Below are 15,947 nucleotides of genomic sequence, written 5' to 3' on the forward strand. Positions count from 1 at the left end.
TATTTACATTGTCCAGGAAGAGGTCCGTGTAACCGGAGCTACCTTTAACTTCTCTCGTTACGATAATCGGGGCCCGAAGCGTCGCTCGTACCGTAATTGGAAATTACCGTATCACTGTGCTACATCGAGAACGTTCTCCATTCGCGAGAAGCGATAGCGCAATCATGTGGAGGACCAGACGCCTATCGTTGGAGTCCTTTCCTTTTCTGGTTTTTTTCTTTTATGCGTGTGTATGCATGCGCGCGCGCATGTATGTATCTATATTTCTTCTGCTCTTTATTCTACCTTCGTCCTTGGAAATTTCACACCTGGAAGAGATCCGAATCATGCATAGACTAATTAATTTCGTAAAGCAAAGCATCCTTTTTATATTGTTATTTTTATCTTTATTTAAGCATCGTTTCTATTCGAAATTTCGACGTCAATACTGAACGGACTTTATTATATTAAATTTATTCGAAATCATTCTCACTAAACTTGCAAATGTCAGCAACTTCTGAAAGATGACTATAACCAAAATCATTTCTTCGATGAAAGGCAAAATAAGTATTATTGTAAAAAACTTTAGTATGATAATGAATCCGTAGGAGTATCGTCACAAAAATATTCACGTTTGATTATATTATATCTTTTCTTGGAAAACACGGAGATGACATCGATCTTTGGTAAATATCGCGATCTATGGACACTGAATTTTAAAAGAATATTATTTTTCAGATGAATTTTTTGTTTTTATCCCTCGAGGGTAGTAACTGCAGAAAATGCACGTGCAAATATTCATGATCCCCGCATGAGTATAGTGACAAGCAATTAGTGCTGACAATTAGTAACGACATGTTCGATCTCTACCGTGCCAAGGATAATTGCTCGTCTATTCGTCGATCGATTATTTTCAATGACGAATACGAACATTTGCTCCGTAGAGGACTTCACCTCGAGATTGACAAGAAATTAAACGTTTCGGCCTTTAGTCTATCTGACGCATCATTTTTCAGTAATGTCGATTATATCGAAATTGCTTCCGTTTCCTAGCGAGCCCCCGTATACGTAGTATGTTTTTATTCGACGAAGAAGGAAATTTTGTTTCATTTAAATCGTTATACATTATTCGTAACTAAAGGAAAGGAGATGCTCATTTGAAAGCAAAATTCGCACCGATAGACACATGATAATATTATTCATGAACCTTTCCAAGCGTGCCGAGAGATATTAAAGCCGAACGGAATGGATTTCAGTCAACGTGAAATCTATTTTGCTATGTCAGTTGGATATCAGCATACGTCACTGTCATTTTCTTGTTTTGAATAAAGAACAGGGAATCTAACGCGAGATCTAGGTACCTCTACTTTAATGTTATAAAGTTCAGCACGAAGTAACATTTTGATTCATTACGTGATGCGAACTCAAAGTTATTCAAGTATAAAATGATTAAATAATATTTTTAATAAAAATAATGAAAAATAATACAGACAAAACGATAAGTTAAAATGATGACTTTTCTATCAAAATCGTTTGATTCATTAGACGCTTTTAAAGCTGACATCACGTCTCAGTCGATTAGTCAGCTAATTTATCAAGCTTTTATCATGAGATATCTATCAAATAATTCTCATATCCCTAGAGATATTTTCCGCAATTCACACGGAATCAAATATTAAAGTGAAATAAATCTATCTATACTCTATCTATCTATCTATCATTCTCTCGGCTTTCCTTTCCAACGAACGAAGGACCGACGATCTTGCGGAAAGCTCACCATCTATAGAAAAATTTACCGAGGAGACGAGGCCGTCTCTTCATCGTACGTGCGTACCGTTTGAAATCAATTATCCTCCCGTCTCCCTCTCTCTCTTTTTCTCTTTCTCTCCTTCTCCCTCTTTCTCTCTCTCTCTCTCTCTCTCTCTCTCTCTCTCGATCTCTCTCTCTCTCGATCTCTCGATCTCTCTTATCGTCGAGAAAAAGAAAAGTTAAGCGAAACGTCATCATCGTAGTCTTCGTCTTCGTTGGTTAATGATTTCTGTTTATAGATCTACTCACAGGTGCAATAAATTCAAGTACCGCGTCATTGTTGACTTTGATGGCTCGTTATTTGCGCCGATGTCCTCGGCACGATACGTTGACATCTTCACGGCAATAAAGTGGATACGTCTCATTTTCATTTTTGCGAATCAGATGAAAAGTCACTGACTGCGATGACGATAACGAATACGACCTTAAAGAAGTCTATCATTGTCCTTGTACGGGGAAAAGGATTTTATTTTATTCTTTATATTTACGTCTTTAGGATTTCGTCGAGGTAAAGATAAAAGATCACGGATATGTAAGTGTGAAACTTGATCTTTCCGAGCGCTTCCTGGCCATGAGAAGGGCGGACAGTACCGTTAATAGAGAATTAATTTGACGTCAACTTTTTTCTAACTATCAAAGAAATAAAAGTCCGACCTTTACCTCGACGAAGGTTTATATCCAGACTCTTAAGAAATACGATATCGACTCGTAAAACTAATAAACTTCGGGTCTAATCGTTGTTATCTAAGTAGTTATCGATTAAACGCTTATTAGTGGCACGATGAAAGATAAAACATGGTTCGTGAGATAAAGACGAAAATTTGTCAGCCACCGTACAACTATAAATAACGAACTTCGAGAAGATAAAGACACCAAAAAGTATCGCTATTAAATAAGTCTTGCTAAACGAACATCGATCTATATCATCTTTTTATTTTCTATGAGTATGTGTATTACTATAGATGTACATAAAAAACGTATGCAGGTAAGTACGTACGGATCTATATATAAGAATAGAAAAGAAATGAATAAATTAACGCAAAGATAATTCTGCCGGAATTAATCGTTAAATTGGAGTTTTATTACTTTCCCTTATTTACACACACAGGACGCCGTTTTATGACTTCTCGCCGGTAAGCTACAAAATATGTGCTAAAACACGAACGATAGAGGAGTATTCTCTTCGTATATACATATGTAGTAACTACGTATGTAAGTATACGCGACAAACGGAGATAGATAGATATGATTTTTCGTTAATGCAATCTCACGAGATCCCTAATTAAGAGACCCCTGTAATAAGAAAAAGAGGTTGAATTTGAACTCGAACTCGAGCTCGAACTCAAATTATAAATATTTAGTTCCTCTTGGCAATCCTCTTTGGCGAAATAAAATGATCGGGACAGCGCGCCGTATGGAACATTTGAACAATGATGCGATTATTCGAGAAGAGATCGAGTCGCGTTACTCGCTTTATAAATCGCAAAGCGACAAAGCTTATTAGTGAGATAAAGATGTACGAGCGAGTACGAGCGAGAGCAGTTCGCTGATCTTAGAGAACAGATATAGACATGGGAGATGAATTTATTAAGCCATTTCTTCGATCGGTACTTCGTTTCTCCGCACGCTCTATCGTTGCTAATTACGCTAGATAATTCGCGTAGAGGAGAATTCACGAACGAAAGCAAGTCGTTACGAACGATTTAAGAGAGGAGAGAAAGAGAAAAAGAGCAAGAGAAAGAGAGTACAAAAAAGAAAAATATATATATAAGAAGAGAAAGAGGACAAAAAGGTCTTCTATCTCATAGAATGCAGTCTTTGTGATAGACATCGGGCGCCACTTTCTTTCTTGCTGTTTAATCAATGTCAGATACATAAGTTTAAAGAATAAATTTTTCGCGGTCGACTATTTTTATCGATATATCGCTTGATTCTTTTCAAAAAAGAAATGCCCTAACGACTCGTAAGTGTCCTGAACAAAGGGTTTCCTGTTTTGAACTTAGTCTCGCCCATCTTTACGCAAATCTTTGTGTATGCTCTACGAATCATCTTTCTAACAGTCAAAACATTTAAAAATTAACGCACTCACTTTGCTATAAGAAAGATTGAAAAAAAATGAGAAAAGGAGATAGCCAGTATAATATATAACTAGTTCCGTTTAATGAGTCCGCATTTTAAGGGCCAACCAGTTGCTAACGGATCGTATAAACAATGATGTCATCGCCTTCTCTATTCAAGACCAACAGTCGTGAAAGTGGGCGATTTCTAAATATGTCCGTCGACAAATTCGAAAATCCTCATCTCTTCTCCATACGTTTAAATCGCGAGGAACATAATAGTTCTAAAAAGAAATGATCGAGCCTTTTGACAAGATAATCATGTCAGATAAACTCGTTATTCTCTCTTGTCAAAGAAAAAAATCATGAATTATTAATTAAGAAAATTAAATCGTTTATAGATGTCGTAAAAGGTTCGAGATGTTCGAACACAAAATCGATACTAATAATTAGTCGAGATATAATAACAACGATCATCTGAGTTTCTAAATGATCAACTTGAACGAATATTTTCGTAAATCAAACCGATTTTTCATAAAATCCCGCTTATTAACAAATTTATCAATTTTATTAATATCACAGACACGATCGAGGATGGACTGATCAATTTTTTCCAACTTATTATTGATCAGTATGTCTTTAAGGAAAACTTAAATATCTCAAGGATATATAATAAATAAATATAAAAGCTTATAAATAGAGAAAACAAAAAGGAAGAAAGGCAATGCTAATAGATAAATTCGTCGGATAGGAGAGGCACGGTAGTTATCCGTGGAATTTACTATGTGCAAATGCGGGTCCGAACTTGTTAGATCCGTAAACGAGGCATTATTTACAGAAGGAAGGCGACATGAACTGCTCGGTGGTGCTCTCGGTGTTATGTTGCTGTTGTTGCTGTTGCTGTTGCTGTTGCTGCTGTTGCTGTTGCTGTTGTTGCCGCTGCCGCTGCTGCTGCTGCCACTGAGAATGCAAATTAGCAACTACCATAAAGGATCGGCATGATGTGCGCACTGTTTGCTGAGACGGCGCGGCACGGTTTGCACGTGCTAGCTTCCTTACGATTTACGATCTAAGAATTAGACACAATAGGAACGAAACGACTAACATCTAATAACCGGCTTACGTAGACCATACACGGGTTCTAACGATTAATGTGTTTTGCCTAGTCGATCATCGATAACTTTGTAAATTTTCATTATACGTATAGTAACAGTTTTTTCTTCTTTTTTTATTTCCTTTTTTTTCTTTTTATTTATTTTTTTCTTTTTTATTTACGACGTCTCGATTCTAATGCATCTTGATTTCTTTAAAACTTCTCTTTTAACGATCTCGAGATCATCGTAATGGCATTGACTGAATCGTCCCGACCTCGAGAGATCCTCGTAAAGATTTCGTCTTTACGATTCGTGCGTTTCGAGAATAAAGAATTGGATGGATGTCTTTAAAATTTGTGTTCTTTAACGGATGTTTGCCTACGTCATTCGAATGAGTATTAAATGACATCGTACATGTCAGGACCGAATTTTGATGCAAGTTGAAATGAAAAAGTACGTGTTAAATGAACATCGAACTTTCTCTTAAAATATAAATTACACTTTAAAAGATACTTCTATTCGTTTAAACGAGTGATTACATGATAGCGAATCTAATAAATCAAGATGTAGGATATTCTTATATATATATATTTTTTTTTTTTTGTAGTATTAAAAAGAGAAGGAACGGAAAGAGTAATAGATTTATAATTTATCGTTGTGTCGTATCTTAAAGCTGGGCAAAGTTCGAGTTTGCAATGAAATACAGAAGAACCTTTACGGATATTCCTTTAGCACTGCCGCCGATCTCACTTCAACCGATAATGGAAACTGCCGAGGGCGGCTAACGTCCATTCGTTTATCCATGGCGCCTAGAAATTGCTAAATCAACACTAGGAACGGTAGAACGTGGCACCTGGCACGACCAAATAAAGCGTCTACCACTCTGACGTATCCATAACTTTCCAATGATAATTCGTTAATTAGTGCGTAAAGTCTGGGGCGCGAATTGTTGGCGTGAGTTCTTTGTGCAAAAAAAGAAAAAAATGGGAGAGTAGCAAAAAAGTAAGTGAAAAAGAAAGAAAACGCGAGGAGGGACAAATAGACGGACGGCCAGACAGAAATACAAAAGCGACAGGCCGACTTTTAATTAATTACAAGGGAGAATATACGATGCCATTACTATATCGCGCTACTTTCGTCGTTGAATTTATCATGTTCATCGTTCGTTCAATGCCACCGCAAATACTTGGGTGTTAGTTTTTACAAAAGATACAGAAAAAAAGATTAAAATCCATGAAGAAAGCAGCCATGTTTGCTAATAATAATAAAATCGATCCTATGAATAATCGGAATAATATAGTTAATTCATTGAGAAAGAAATAGTGTTTGTGTGTTATTAATTTCAACAACAAATTCTTGAATATTCAAGTGTGACGAAGCGTGGGTAAGCCTTCAAGGTGGGCACACTTTAAACGGGATTGTCTGTCTCGTGTCGTCCCGTTCGAACGAAGGTAGTAACATAGCGATTATAGTCGATGGTGCGTACTATCATTATCGTTTTAAATGGCAAGCTAAATCGGCGGCACGGAGGAGCTCGGATCGTTAAACACAAGCATGCTAGAATAACATGATCTAATCCTCCTCTCTGACAATTTCTATCATTTTCTCTTCGTTTTTCTTATCGGTGCGATGTTATTCGATAAAAGAGAGATGAAAGATTCCAACGTTTCTATTCTAACAATATGACGTGATCATATAGTAAAACGATTTGTACCATTTCAAGCGACGATAAATATTCTTTAGTTATATTATAATACGTTTTATCTCTCTTCCTGGCGTTGATAATAAATGCGAAGAAGGCTTTTGAATTATTTATCATATTAATGTCCGGAACCATTGCGAGCGGTCCTTTAATTTTTTTTCCCTTTTTCTTATTTACCAAGTTCACTGGACGCCATTGAATGTTTAAGCGTAATAAGCATAAAATAAATATATACGTCTTGGAATAATTCGAGTCACGAGTAATGAGTGAAATTGAAAATTGCTCCTACGGAAGAAGATAAAGAAACATTCGAATGTATGAGGATTTAACTAAAGTTAAATAGAAAGTTAACTAAAGTTAACTCATTTGAAACGGAAAGCGCCAATGATATTCTACATCGACTAGATTCAGTTTATCTACAGAAGACTCTTTTATCTATTCTTTCACGCGAATGACGAGTAAAATTCTCTCTGAGGCAGCTTTTTTTTCTTTCTCAAGAAAAAAGTAAACTAAGGAAAAAATATTTTCAAATAGGAATCCGCATGTCGTGCTCGTATCTCGACTACCCATCCAAGGATTCATGATTTTTTTTTTGCAGTCTCTGAAAATACTACCAGGATACGGAATGTACTGAAAAATAAGAGAAAGAGAAAGGAAATAGCCGTTTCTCGTATTTTATAGCGTTTATTTCGTACGTTATTAAAGAAAATACAATGATAGCAATATTTACAGGATGTCGTAAGTTCTAGGTACACGAACGTGTTTTCCATCAGAATAAACTTCAATATTAATAATAATAAAATAATAATAATAATAATAATAATAATAATAATAATAATAATAATAATAATAATAATAAAATAATAATAGTAATAATAATATAATAATAATAATATAATAACATAATAATAATAATAATAATAATAATAATAATAATATTAATAGAATAAGTTCGGGCAAAGGATAAGGCGCGTTCACATAACAGAGAAAAAGAAAAGAGAGAAAAGGAAAAAGAAAAAAAGAAATGCAAACTCGTCTTTCGCGAGGCTTTTCTACAAACGATACGTAATGGTACAAAATTAATACTAAAAAAAAAAAGAGAACATTCGAATGGTAATTAAATACGACACCTGTTTTCCTTATCATATAAGAAAAAAATAAATAACGACGAAAATTAGCCTCGAGAAAGAAGGAATTCGACTTGTTCGAACGCAAGCCCTACCCCTATTTCCGTAATAGTAAAATTATATTACAGAAGTTTATCCTTTTTCTTTACCAGATCATAAAGAGAAAAAGAAGGCAAACAAACATACGCATTAATCTTTCATACACTCAAATAAACATACAAGAAATGGGACTACACAATCATTCGCGTTCGGAAAAGGATAAACTATATTTTACGCGTAAAAAGCGTCACTTCTCTCGTAACGACCGTGTGCGTGCAACGACAATTTATGATGTATCTATTTCATGTTGTGCGTTATATTTCGTTCTTTTTTTTTCTTTTTTGTTTCTTTCTATTTGTTTTGCTTTAATATTATAATATATCCGTTCAAATATTAGATATTTTTTTTGCACTTGAACACTATTCTCTCTCTTTCTCTCTCTCTCTCTCTCTCTCTCTCTCTCTCTCTCTCTCTCTCCTGACGTTGGGCGTTTTAAAGTCTTGTCCTCATATGAGACAGAACGATGGTAATAAGGATATTTTTCGATCTAGTCGTTGGATTAATAGAGAAAAAGGATATTGCGATTTCTTCGCAACAATTTATATAAAAATTTTTTTTTTCAAATTATCTGAATTAATCGAACATGTATTTCGACAAAATGAAATTATCAAATTAGACACACAATATATATATATATATATCGACACGGAGAAGTGACAAGGTCTTACGTCGATCATCGATGATGAAAAAACGTTCACTACGAAGAAGCCTTGTCATTTCGACTAATACGATCGTTCGTTCGTTCGTTCGTTCGTTTTCTTTTCAGAGACACATCAGGCACTATTCGCGTTCTCCAATTGTGAACCTCCAGAAAGAAAATCGGAGAGGACACCGACCGTTCGTTGGCTCCTCGTCAACGACCGTGTGCCCGGAGAACGATAACAGAGCGAGATACGAGGATCGAAAGAAAACGAATGACAATCTTTTCTTTCCTTTCTTTTTTTTTGTTATTGGTATTTTTTCTTTTTTTTCTTCTTTTAATATATGACTAGTATTTAACGGAGTAACGAGGGACTTCTTCCTCAAAATCGCGGAAGATTTGGTCTCCATGAGCGACTTACTTTTTTTCTTTTTTATTTTTAATTAATATTTTTTAATTCCTCCTTTCTTTTTTTTGTATTCCCCCATTGGTCACTCCGCTTTCTTCACGATCCTTCGCGATCTTACCACAAGAAATTTACATAATATATATACGTCTTAGAAAATATTACAATACCAACGATACATCCTCTCCAACGCAAGAGATTTCGATCCGCATTCGTATCTCAAGTTTAGTCGCTAAACGTGGATAGATATAAGATCGATGTTTCATTTAAAAAAAGAAGAAAAAAAAGGGGAAAAAAAAGAAAAAAGAAAACCACCCACCATCTCGGGCATATCTTGTATATAATTCGTACGCTGAACGTGAGACGCGAATACGAACTAGTCGTTTCTGTAGTACTCCTCATCGTTTAATTTTGAAATTTGCTGTTGAAATCCGTCGAATATTCTCTCAGCGAAAGTAATTTACTTAATATATATTTTTTATATCCACATTTTATCCAGATGCACATGATCAACGATCGAACCTTTATATCTATAATCTTCGATCGTCGATTAGGCAGTTTTATTATTAGCAATATCGAAAGAGGAGATGGCATTGAGAGAGAAAAAAATTACATATATATTTCAAACATCCTAATTAACTTTCTCAAAATATTAACAACGAATAATAATTGATTTATTTCTTTGAAATTTTCGATTCAAAAATTATCTTTCTTTTTTCTTTATTTTTTTCTCTTTCTTTTTCTTTCTTTCTTTTTTCTTTTCTTTTCTATTTTTAATTATTGTTTAAGAATTCCTCTTCCTTTCTTTCGACGTCAAGGAAAGACAATAATTAGAGACGTTTAAAAGTTTGTCTCAATTTCGCACGATCGACGAGCTACCCTGTAAAAAAGGTTTTTTTTTTCTTGCGCGCGATTAAGGCACTGTCCGAACGAGTAAAATTTTTTCTCGCTCGTGACTCTTGTTATATTCGTATATTCGTATTTGGGCCATATGGGGCAAACTTACGCGAAGGAATAGGTACTACAATCGTTTGTGTATTTATATATACATATATATATATATATATATATATATATATATATACATGCGAATGAATGTATGTATGTATGTACATAAATCATATATATGCGAGTTTGTCTTCTCTTATAAACGCTTATTACGAAGGCACCAAAGTTACTGAAATAGAGCTACGACGACGTACGTAAGATTTGTCGAACAAGACGCTGAACACTTTTTTCTTATATATATATATATATTACACAACACAACCACATCGGCGACATATTCAATATGCTTGTTGTCATTACGAGCTGATCGTTAACGAATGAAAATTCGAAGGACAGCACTGTTTTCGTACTATTAAATCGATGCTCGCAAAGCGCTCTCGAATTGCCACGAAAGTTTGTCCCTTCTCTTTTCAAAACGGCAGATAACGAGTTGTCTGCGTATCCCTATACATACTCCCTTTCTTTATATCTAACTTTACATCCTCTTATCTTTTCTCCTTCCTATTATTTACATCATGCCGTAAAAGCCTCGTTATCTCTGCCGTACAACGTTCTTTTATCTCGACCATACGCATTGTGTGTATCTACGTATACATGATGTACCACCGAAAATGTGTAGATCACCTCCTGGTAATAATACTTGAAGAGGAAGAAGAAAAAAAAGAGAAAAAAGGGAAAAAAAGGAAAAAAAAAGGAGAAAAAAGAAAAAAATATGAGAGAACAAAACGACATGCATGTCATCATACGCACCTAATACATCTCACTTATATATATACAACAGCCATTTGTTCGCATTAATACATGTTTTTCCATCATACCTCTTCTCTCTTTTGCCCTCTTTTTCATCTCGCTATCACATAACATTCTCTTTCTTTCTCTCTCTCTCTCTCTCTCTCTCTCCTCTCTCTCTCTCTATCTATCTATCTAACTCTTTTGCAAAGAGGCATGGTCGACCCTAACTGTACACGATTAACGTCATCTATGTACAAAGAAAGCATCAGTCTCTATCACGGATCATTATCCGAAAATGTAACGGCGATGACCATCAAGTATAGACGCCTTCCAAGTGTTCCCTTTAAAGATACCGAGGAAGATTTTTCTTAGGACGCTCCATGTACTTGGAAACGTCGAATCCGTGCCTGCACTGATTCGCACTGAACCTCGCTGTACCTCGTATATCTACCCGCTCTGACGGGTTCCCTTATGACGACCAGATTGCCACCCCTCTCCCTGAGAGCTTCCAAGCTGGTCTTACCACGAACTACCGGTGGTACCGTCGTGGACAACTTTGAGGACTTGTTTGACGTCTCGGATGTAAAACGACTGAGTGCTTTGCTAACAACGCCATTGCATTCCCTAGGCCAGGCTCGTGGATTGTGGTGATGGTGGTGTTTCTGTTCCCATCTGTCGGACGTAGGGTCGGCACCAACTGCGAAGGGAAAACTCGCCCTACCACCTCCCTGAGTTTTCCCATAGAGAATAAAATCCAACGAGTCGTCGGAATAAATGCTACTCCGATCGCTCGAACTGTCCGTCGAAATTTCCGATACGGTGTCGCTACCACCGTCGCTACATTGTTGTTCCTCGCCAAGAATGAATACCGGCGTACATTTGAATACTTCACCGGCTGGCATCGTGTGAGTAGCCGTCGCTCTTCTCTGCGTGCTTACGTTTCCGGACATAATTGTTGAACTCGTCGTTATCGTCGTCGAGGATGTCGTTATGTTTTTACTGTTCGCGCAAGATGATTCAATAATGACGATCTCCGTGCTCGAAAATTTTTGAGCCAGCGATTCCATATTACGTTTAAAAGTGTCCCTACGGTCAGGACTCAAACCGAACCTCATAGGCTTAGGGCTAGATTTAGAAGTTGAATAAATATTTTCTGTGTGTGAAGAGACAGCTCGGGTGGTCATCGTTTTTACTTCATTTTGATTGGCAAGGTTCGATGTTCGCATATGTGCGCTCTCGGTTTCGCAGCATTTTGGAGCTGAAGGTGGGATCGTCGTCTTCGTTTCTTCCGTCGATGATTTATTGTTATGTTGTTGTTTTTTCTCTTCTTCTTCTGGCTGCGAGATCGTCTTCGATTTTAAACTGGAATCTTCCATCGGGGGCAATGAAGAGGATAATGGTGGCATTGGATCATCGAACATGGCGAACCATGCATGCTTAAGACACTCCGTTACTGTCAGTCGTTCGCTGAAACAAAAAATAACACAAATTAGAATAATTATGTGGTACGTAAGAAATATGAATCGAGATTAGATAAAAAATACAAGATATTTGATAGATGACATTAGCTTTATGGAAAATAATCGAAATAAAAACCAGATATAAATTCTTTTATCGCAACTTTTAATATTCAATAGAAGACAACACAGGTCGAATACGAAGTCTTTCATTAATGTTCCTTCAGATATAATCAAATCACGTGAAAGTACAGTTACTCGTTATCCGGTTCTGCTCCGATTAATCAAGAAGGTCGAATATTAAATCCACGTTAGAGAAGGGGTTTTGCCAAACGACACTTTCTTTTCCTTCCAAAATTTTCTATTTTGTTCGAGCAAAACCACATATATTCGACGAATTCGCCGAGAGAAGTCCTATATTTTTATATGTGTGTAGTTTTAGTGAGTCATACGTTTCAAAAATTTTTTTAGATAAAAAAGAAGAAACAAGGTAAGATTTCTCTAACAAGGAGAAGAAGACCTATTGCATTTTTATTAGTCGTCATAACGCCTTGATATCCGGACGAGAGATAGAATTGTCTTCGATAACGGACTAACTGAATTGCGTAACGCCTGTCCATTAACAATCGTATAGAGAGAGAGAGAGAAAGAGAAAAGAAAAGAGTAAATTTTACTTCGACACAACTCATCGTGAGCCTACATTCTCTTTCTCTCTCTCTTTCTCTTTCCCTTTCTCTCTCTCTCTCTGTTTTTCCGTTGAGCATTGTTGTCAACGAGATAAACCCCGGCTTTGCAAGGAAGGACCCGGATAGCCCGGATGGAGACTTCCTTCCAGCTGTCCGTTTACTTGACGATAAGAAAATCTACAAGTTTTTTTTTAGTTCTCTTCCCGTTTCAATGAAAGTCAGATCAAAGGCTGGAATTTGATTTCTTTATTTCTTTGTTTGTTTCTTTCTTTCTTCAATCAATCCAGGAAGATCTATCTATACATATAGTATATGATGTATATCAAAATTGTATGTATACATACATATATATATATATATATATATATATATATATATATGTCTATATATGTATATCTAAAGTGCGAGGTTGAAAATGAAAGATCAACGAGAAACGAGATCTTTCAACGAGTTCGTCCAACATTTCTTTTCTCTCTCTCTCTCTCTCTCTCATCTTTTTTCAAAGCATATGTGTGTGCATATATATCATATATATATATATATATATATATATATATACACATCCCTTTATGATTTCTCAGACTTACGCTTGTAAATAATGTCTTCGGGGAAGTCTGTCATGACATACCGAGAAAGAGTTTACGCTTCATAGGACCAAGTGAAAAGAGATACCAGCGCGTAGAAAAGACGAATGTGATCTGCTTGTTCATCGATAGTTATGTTAGAAGCATGTTGGCATTATTTGATTTCTTCGAACGAAAACAAGCGTGGCTCGTGTAACTGAATGTAGACCACATTCTATACGCCTCGTGTTAACCTTCGTAACGTGAGCTAAATTATGTGGAAATTAATGGATATGATATATGGTATACAAAAAGAAAAAAGAAAAAAGAAAGAGACGTTTGTTCGAACATAGAAAAATATTTTTGAAAAAATTCAATCGTGCGTCATCGTTGAACGGTCGACGATGTCCATTCCTTTTAGCGAATCATTTGGTTTCTATCGATTAATAATTATTATAATTTGTCGACTGTATCTAAATGCGATCAACTCACCTTGGATCCTTGACCATGAGTTTGCGCATGAGATCTCGCGCCTCCTCTGATACGTCCTCGAAGAGATCGTCCGGAAAATCTAAGCGACATCTACTGATGTTACAAAAGGTTTCCTGCTTGGTATCGCCGCCAAAAGGGGAGCATCCCGTTAACAGAACGTAGAGTAGAACTCCAACCGACCACATGTCGGTTGCCAGACTGATCGGCTCGTAATTCAGGACTTCTGGGGCTGAAACACGCACGGATGCGGAAGGAACGTTTAAGAGGATGATTTATGATGCGTCCACTCTTTGAAATCATACGCTTGCGTCTGCATGCCGTTATACTCTATCACGATGTAGATTTACTTGATGAAATAAACGTTCTTCAACAACAGAGTGTATCCCGTTTAATTGGATCATTTAAAATTGATCTATCACCTTTCGCGTTAAAAATTATATCTTTTTTTCTTTTTCTTTCCTTTTTTTTTTTTATCGCAAGAGAAGAATAATAATTCATTAAGATTACCGATAGATCATTCCATCTTTTATCAAACCATTTAGAATCAATTAGAGACGATAGAAAGGATATTTAAATATATATATATATATATATATATATATATATATATATATAAATATATATTATATATCATATTTAAATAATCCTTTTCAATGAAACATATATTCATATTCTAATACCGTCATTAAGAAAGAATCAATATATACAATAAGGAATATAAACATGAAAGGTATATACGGTAAAGATGCAATCAGGAAAGTCGACGATTTGTGTCGACTCGCGCGAAAACGGCTCGCATATAAATCGAAGGGTGAATCTTTCTCTCTCTTTTTCTCTCTCTCTCTCTCTCTCTCTCTCTCTCTCTCTCTTGCTCTTTCGAATATACCTTTCGTACCGTTTTCATTCAGACTCGACAACCGTTAGAGAGACGGGAGTCAGAAGTAATTGCGGGAGTAGTAATCACGAGGATCGTAAAAGGACTCTCTTCTCCCTTTCTTCTTCTCTTTTCTCTCTCATTTCTTTGACGAATGTGCGAGTAGCAATAGCCGTGGAGAAACGACGCGCAAGCTCCACCGCCGCCGCCACCATCACCACCAATACCAATACCAACACCACCACCACCATCACTACCACAATCACCATCATCATCGCCGCGTGCGGCTTTACTGCCGGCTGTGAAGTGGCTTGTTCTGTTCAATTATGCAACGGGCCCTGTTTCTTTAATGGAATTACGCGCTACGAAACGAGCCACCAACGGACGCAACCAGATTCTCTGCGCGAATAATATAACCCGTTGGAAAGAAAGAGAGAGAGAGAGAGAGAAAGAGAGAGAGAGAGAGAGAGAGAGAGAGAGAAGACTTGCGGAGTCAACGGGGATCCGTGAAACGAAAGAAAAAAACGAAGGGATACCCGCGGCGATCGATTTCAGCGCACGTCAAATGATTTATATTTATATTCGTGCGGCAATCCTTTTAATTTATGCGCCCCTGCTGATACATCGATCCTCGCGAGGACGTTCATTTCGTCGCAAGTTATAAAATTCTCTCTTCCTTCTCCAAGGATTCATACTACTACGAACACGTTTCGTTGTTTCTTTTTTTAATTTTTAATTCTTAAATTAAAATTCTTTTTTTCTTTTTTTTCTATTTTTTTTTTGTTCCTATACTCACCAACATAATCGGGCGTGCCCAAAATCTCACGTATATCCGCACCGTGGCTGATGTATCGCGATATACCAAAATCGCAGAGTTTTACGTCACAGTCGGGAAAATCGCCGGTTAGTACCAGATTTTGTGGCTGTAAAAAAGAAAAAAAGAAAATAGATAGATACACATTATTAAATATTTTATATATATATATATATATATATATATATATATATATATTTATATATATATAAAGAGATAGAAAAACAATCAGGAAAATATTTTCTTCTACGTTGTGAAAAGATCGAATGAAATAAAATATTACTGACGTATAAACTATCTTATATAGATACTTTTATAAGCATATGTATATGCATAAGGCCATTTCCCTCGCGATAGTCACGAAACGCACGATTTCCTTTCGCAACGTTGGAACTTCATACACCGTAT

General features: G+C 36.2%; 1 protein-coding gene across 2 annotated transcripts in view; it reads right to left on the reverse strand.

The window, feature by feature from the left end:
* Positions 1–7,666: 7,666 nt before the first annotated feature.
* The window catches only part of LOC124954548 (serine/threonine-protein kinase 17A-like), a 78,187-nt gene continuing 69,906 nt past the window's right edge, over positions 7,667–15,947 (reverse strand). For both annotated transcript variants that reach the window (XM_047507667.1, XM_047507676.1), the window contains exons 4-6: positions 15,522–15,648; positions 13,852–14,080; positions 7,667–12,120 (exon numbers count right to left, since the gene is read on the reverse strand). In XM_047507667.1, coding sequence (XP_047363623.1) covers positions 11,022–12,120; positions 13,852–14,080; positions 15,522–15,648 — 1,455 coding nt within the window. In that variant the 3' untranslated portion in view covers positions 7,667–11,021. The remainder of the gene's footprint in view (positions 12,121–13,851; positions 14,081–15,521; positions 15,649–15,947) is intronic.

The sequence above is a fragment of the Vespa velutina genome, chromosome 1 (assembly GCF_912470025.1).
Source record: "Vespa velutina chromosome 1, iVesVel2.1, whole genome shotgun sequence".
NCBI classification, from domain to species: domain Eukaryota; kingdom Metazoa; phylum Arthropoda; class Insecta; order Hymenoptera; family Vespidae; genus Vespa; species Vespa velutina.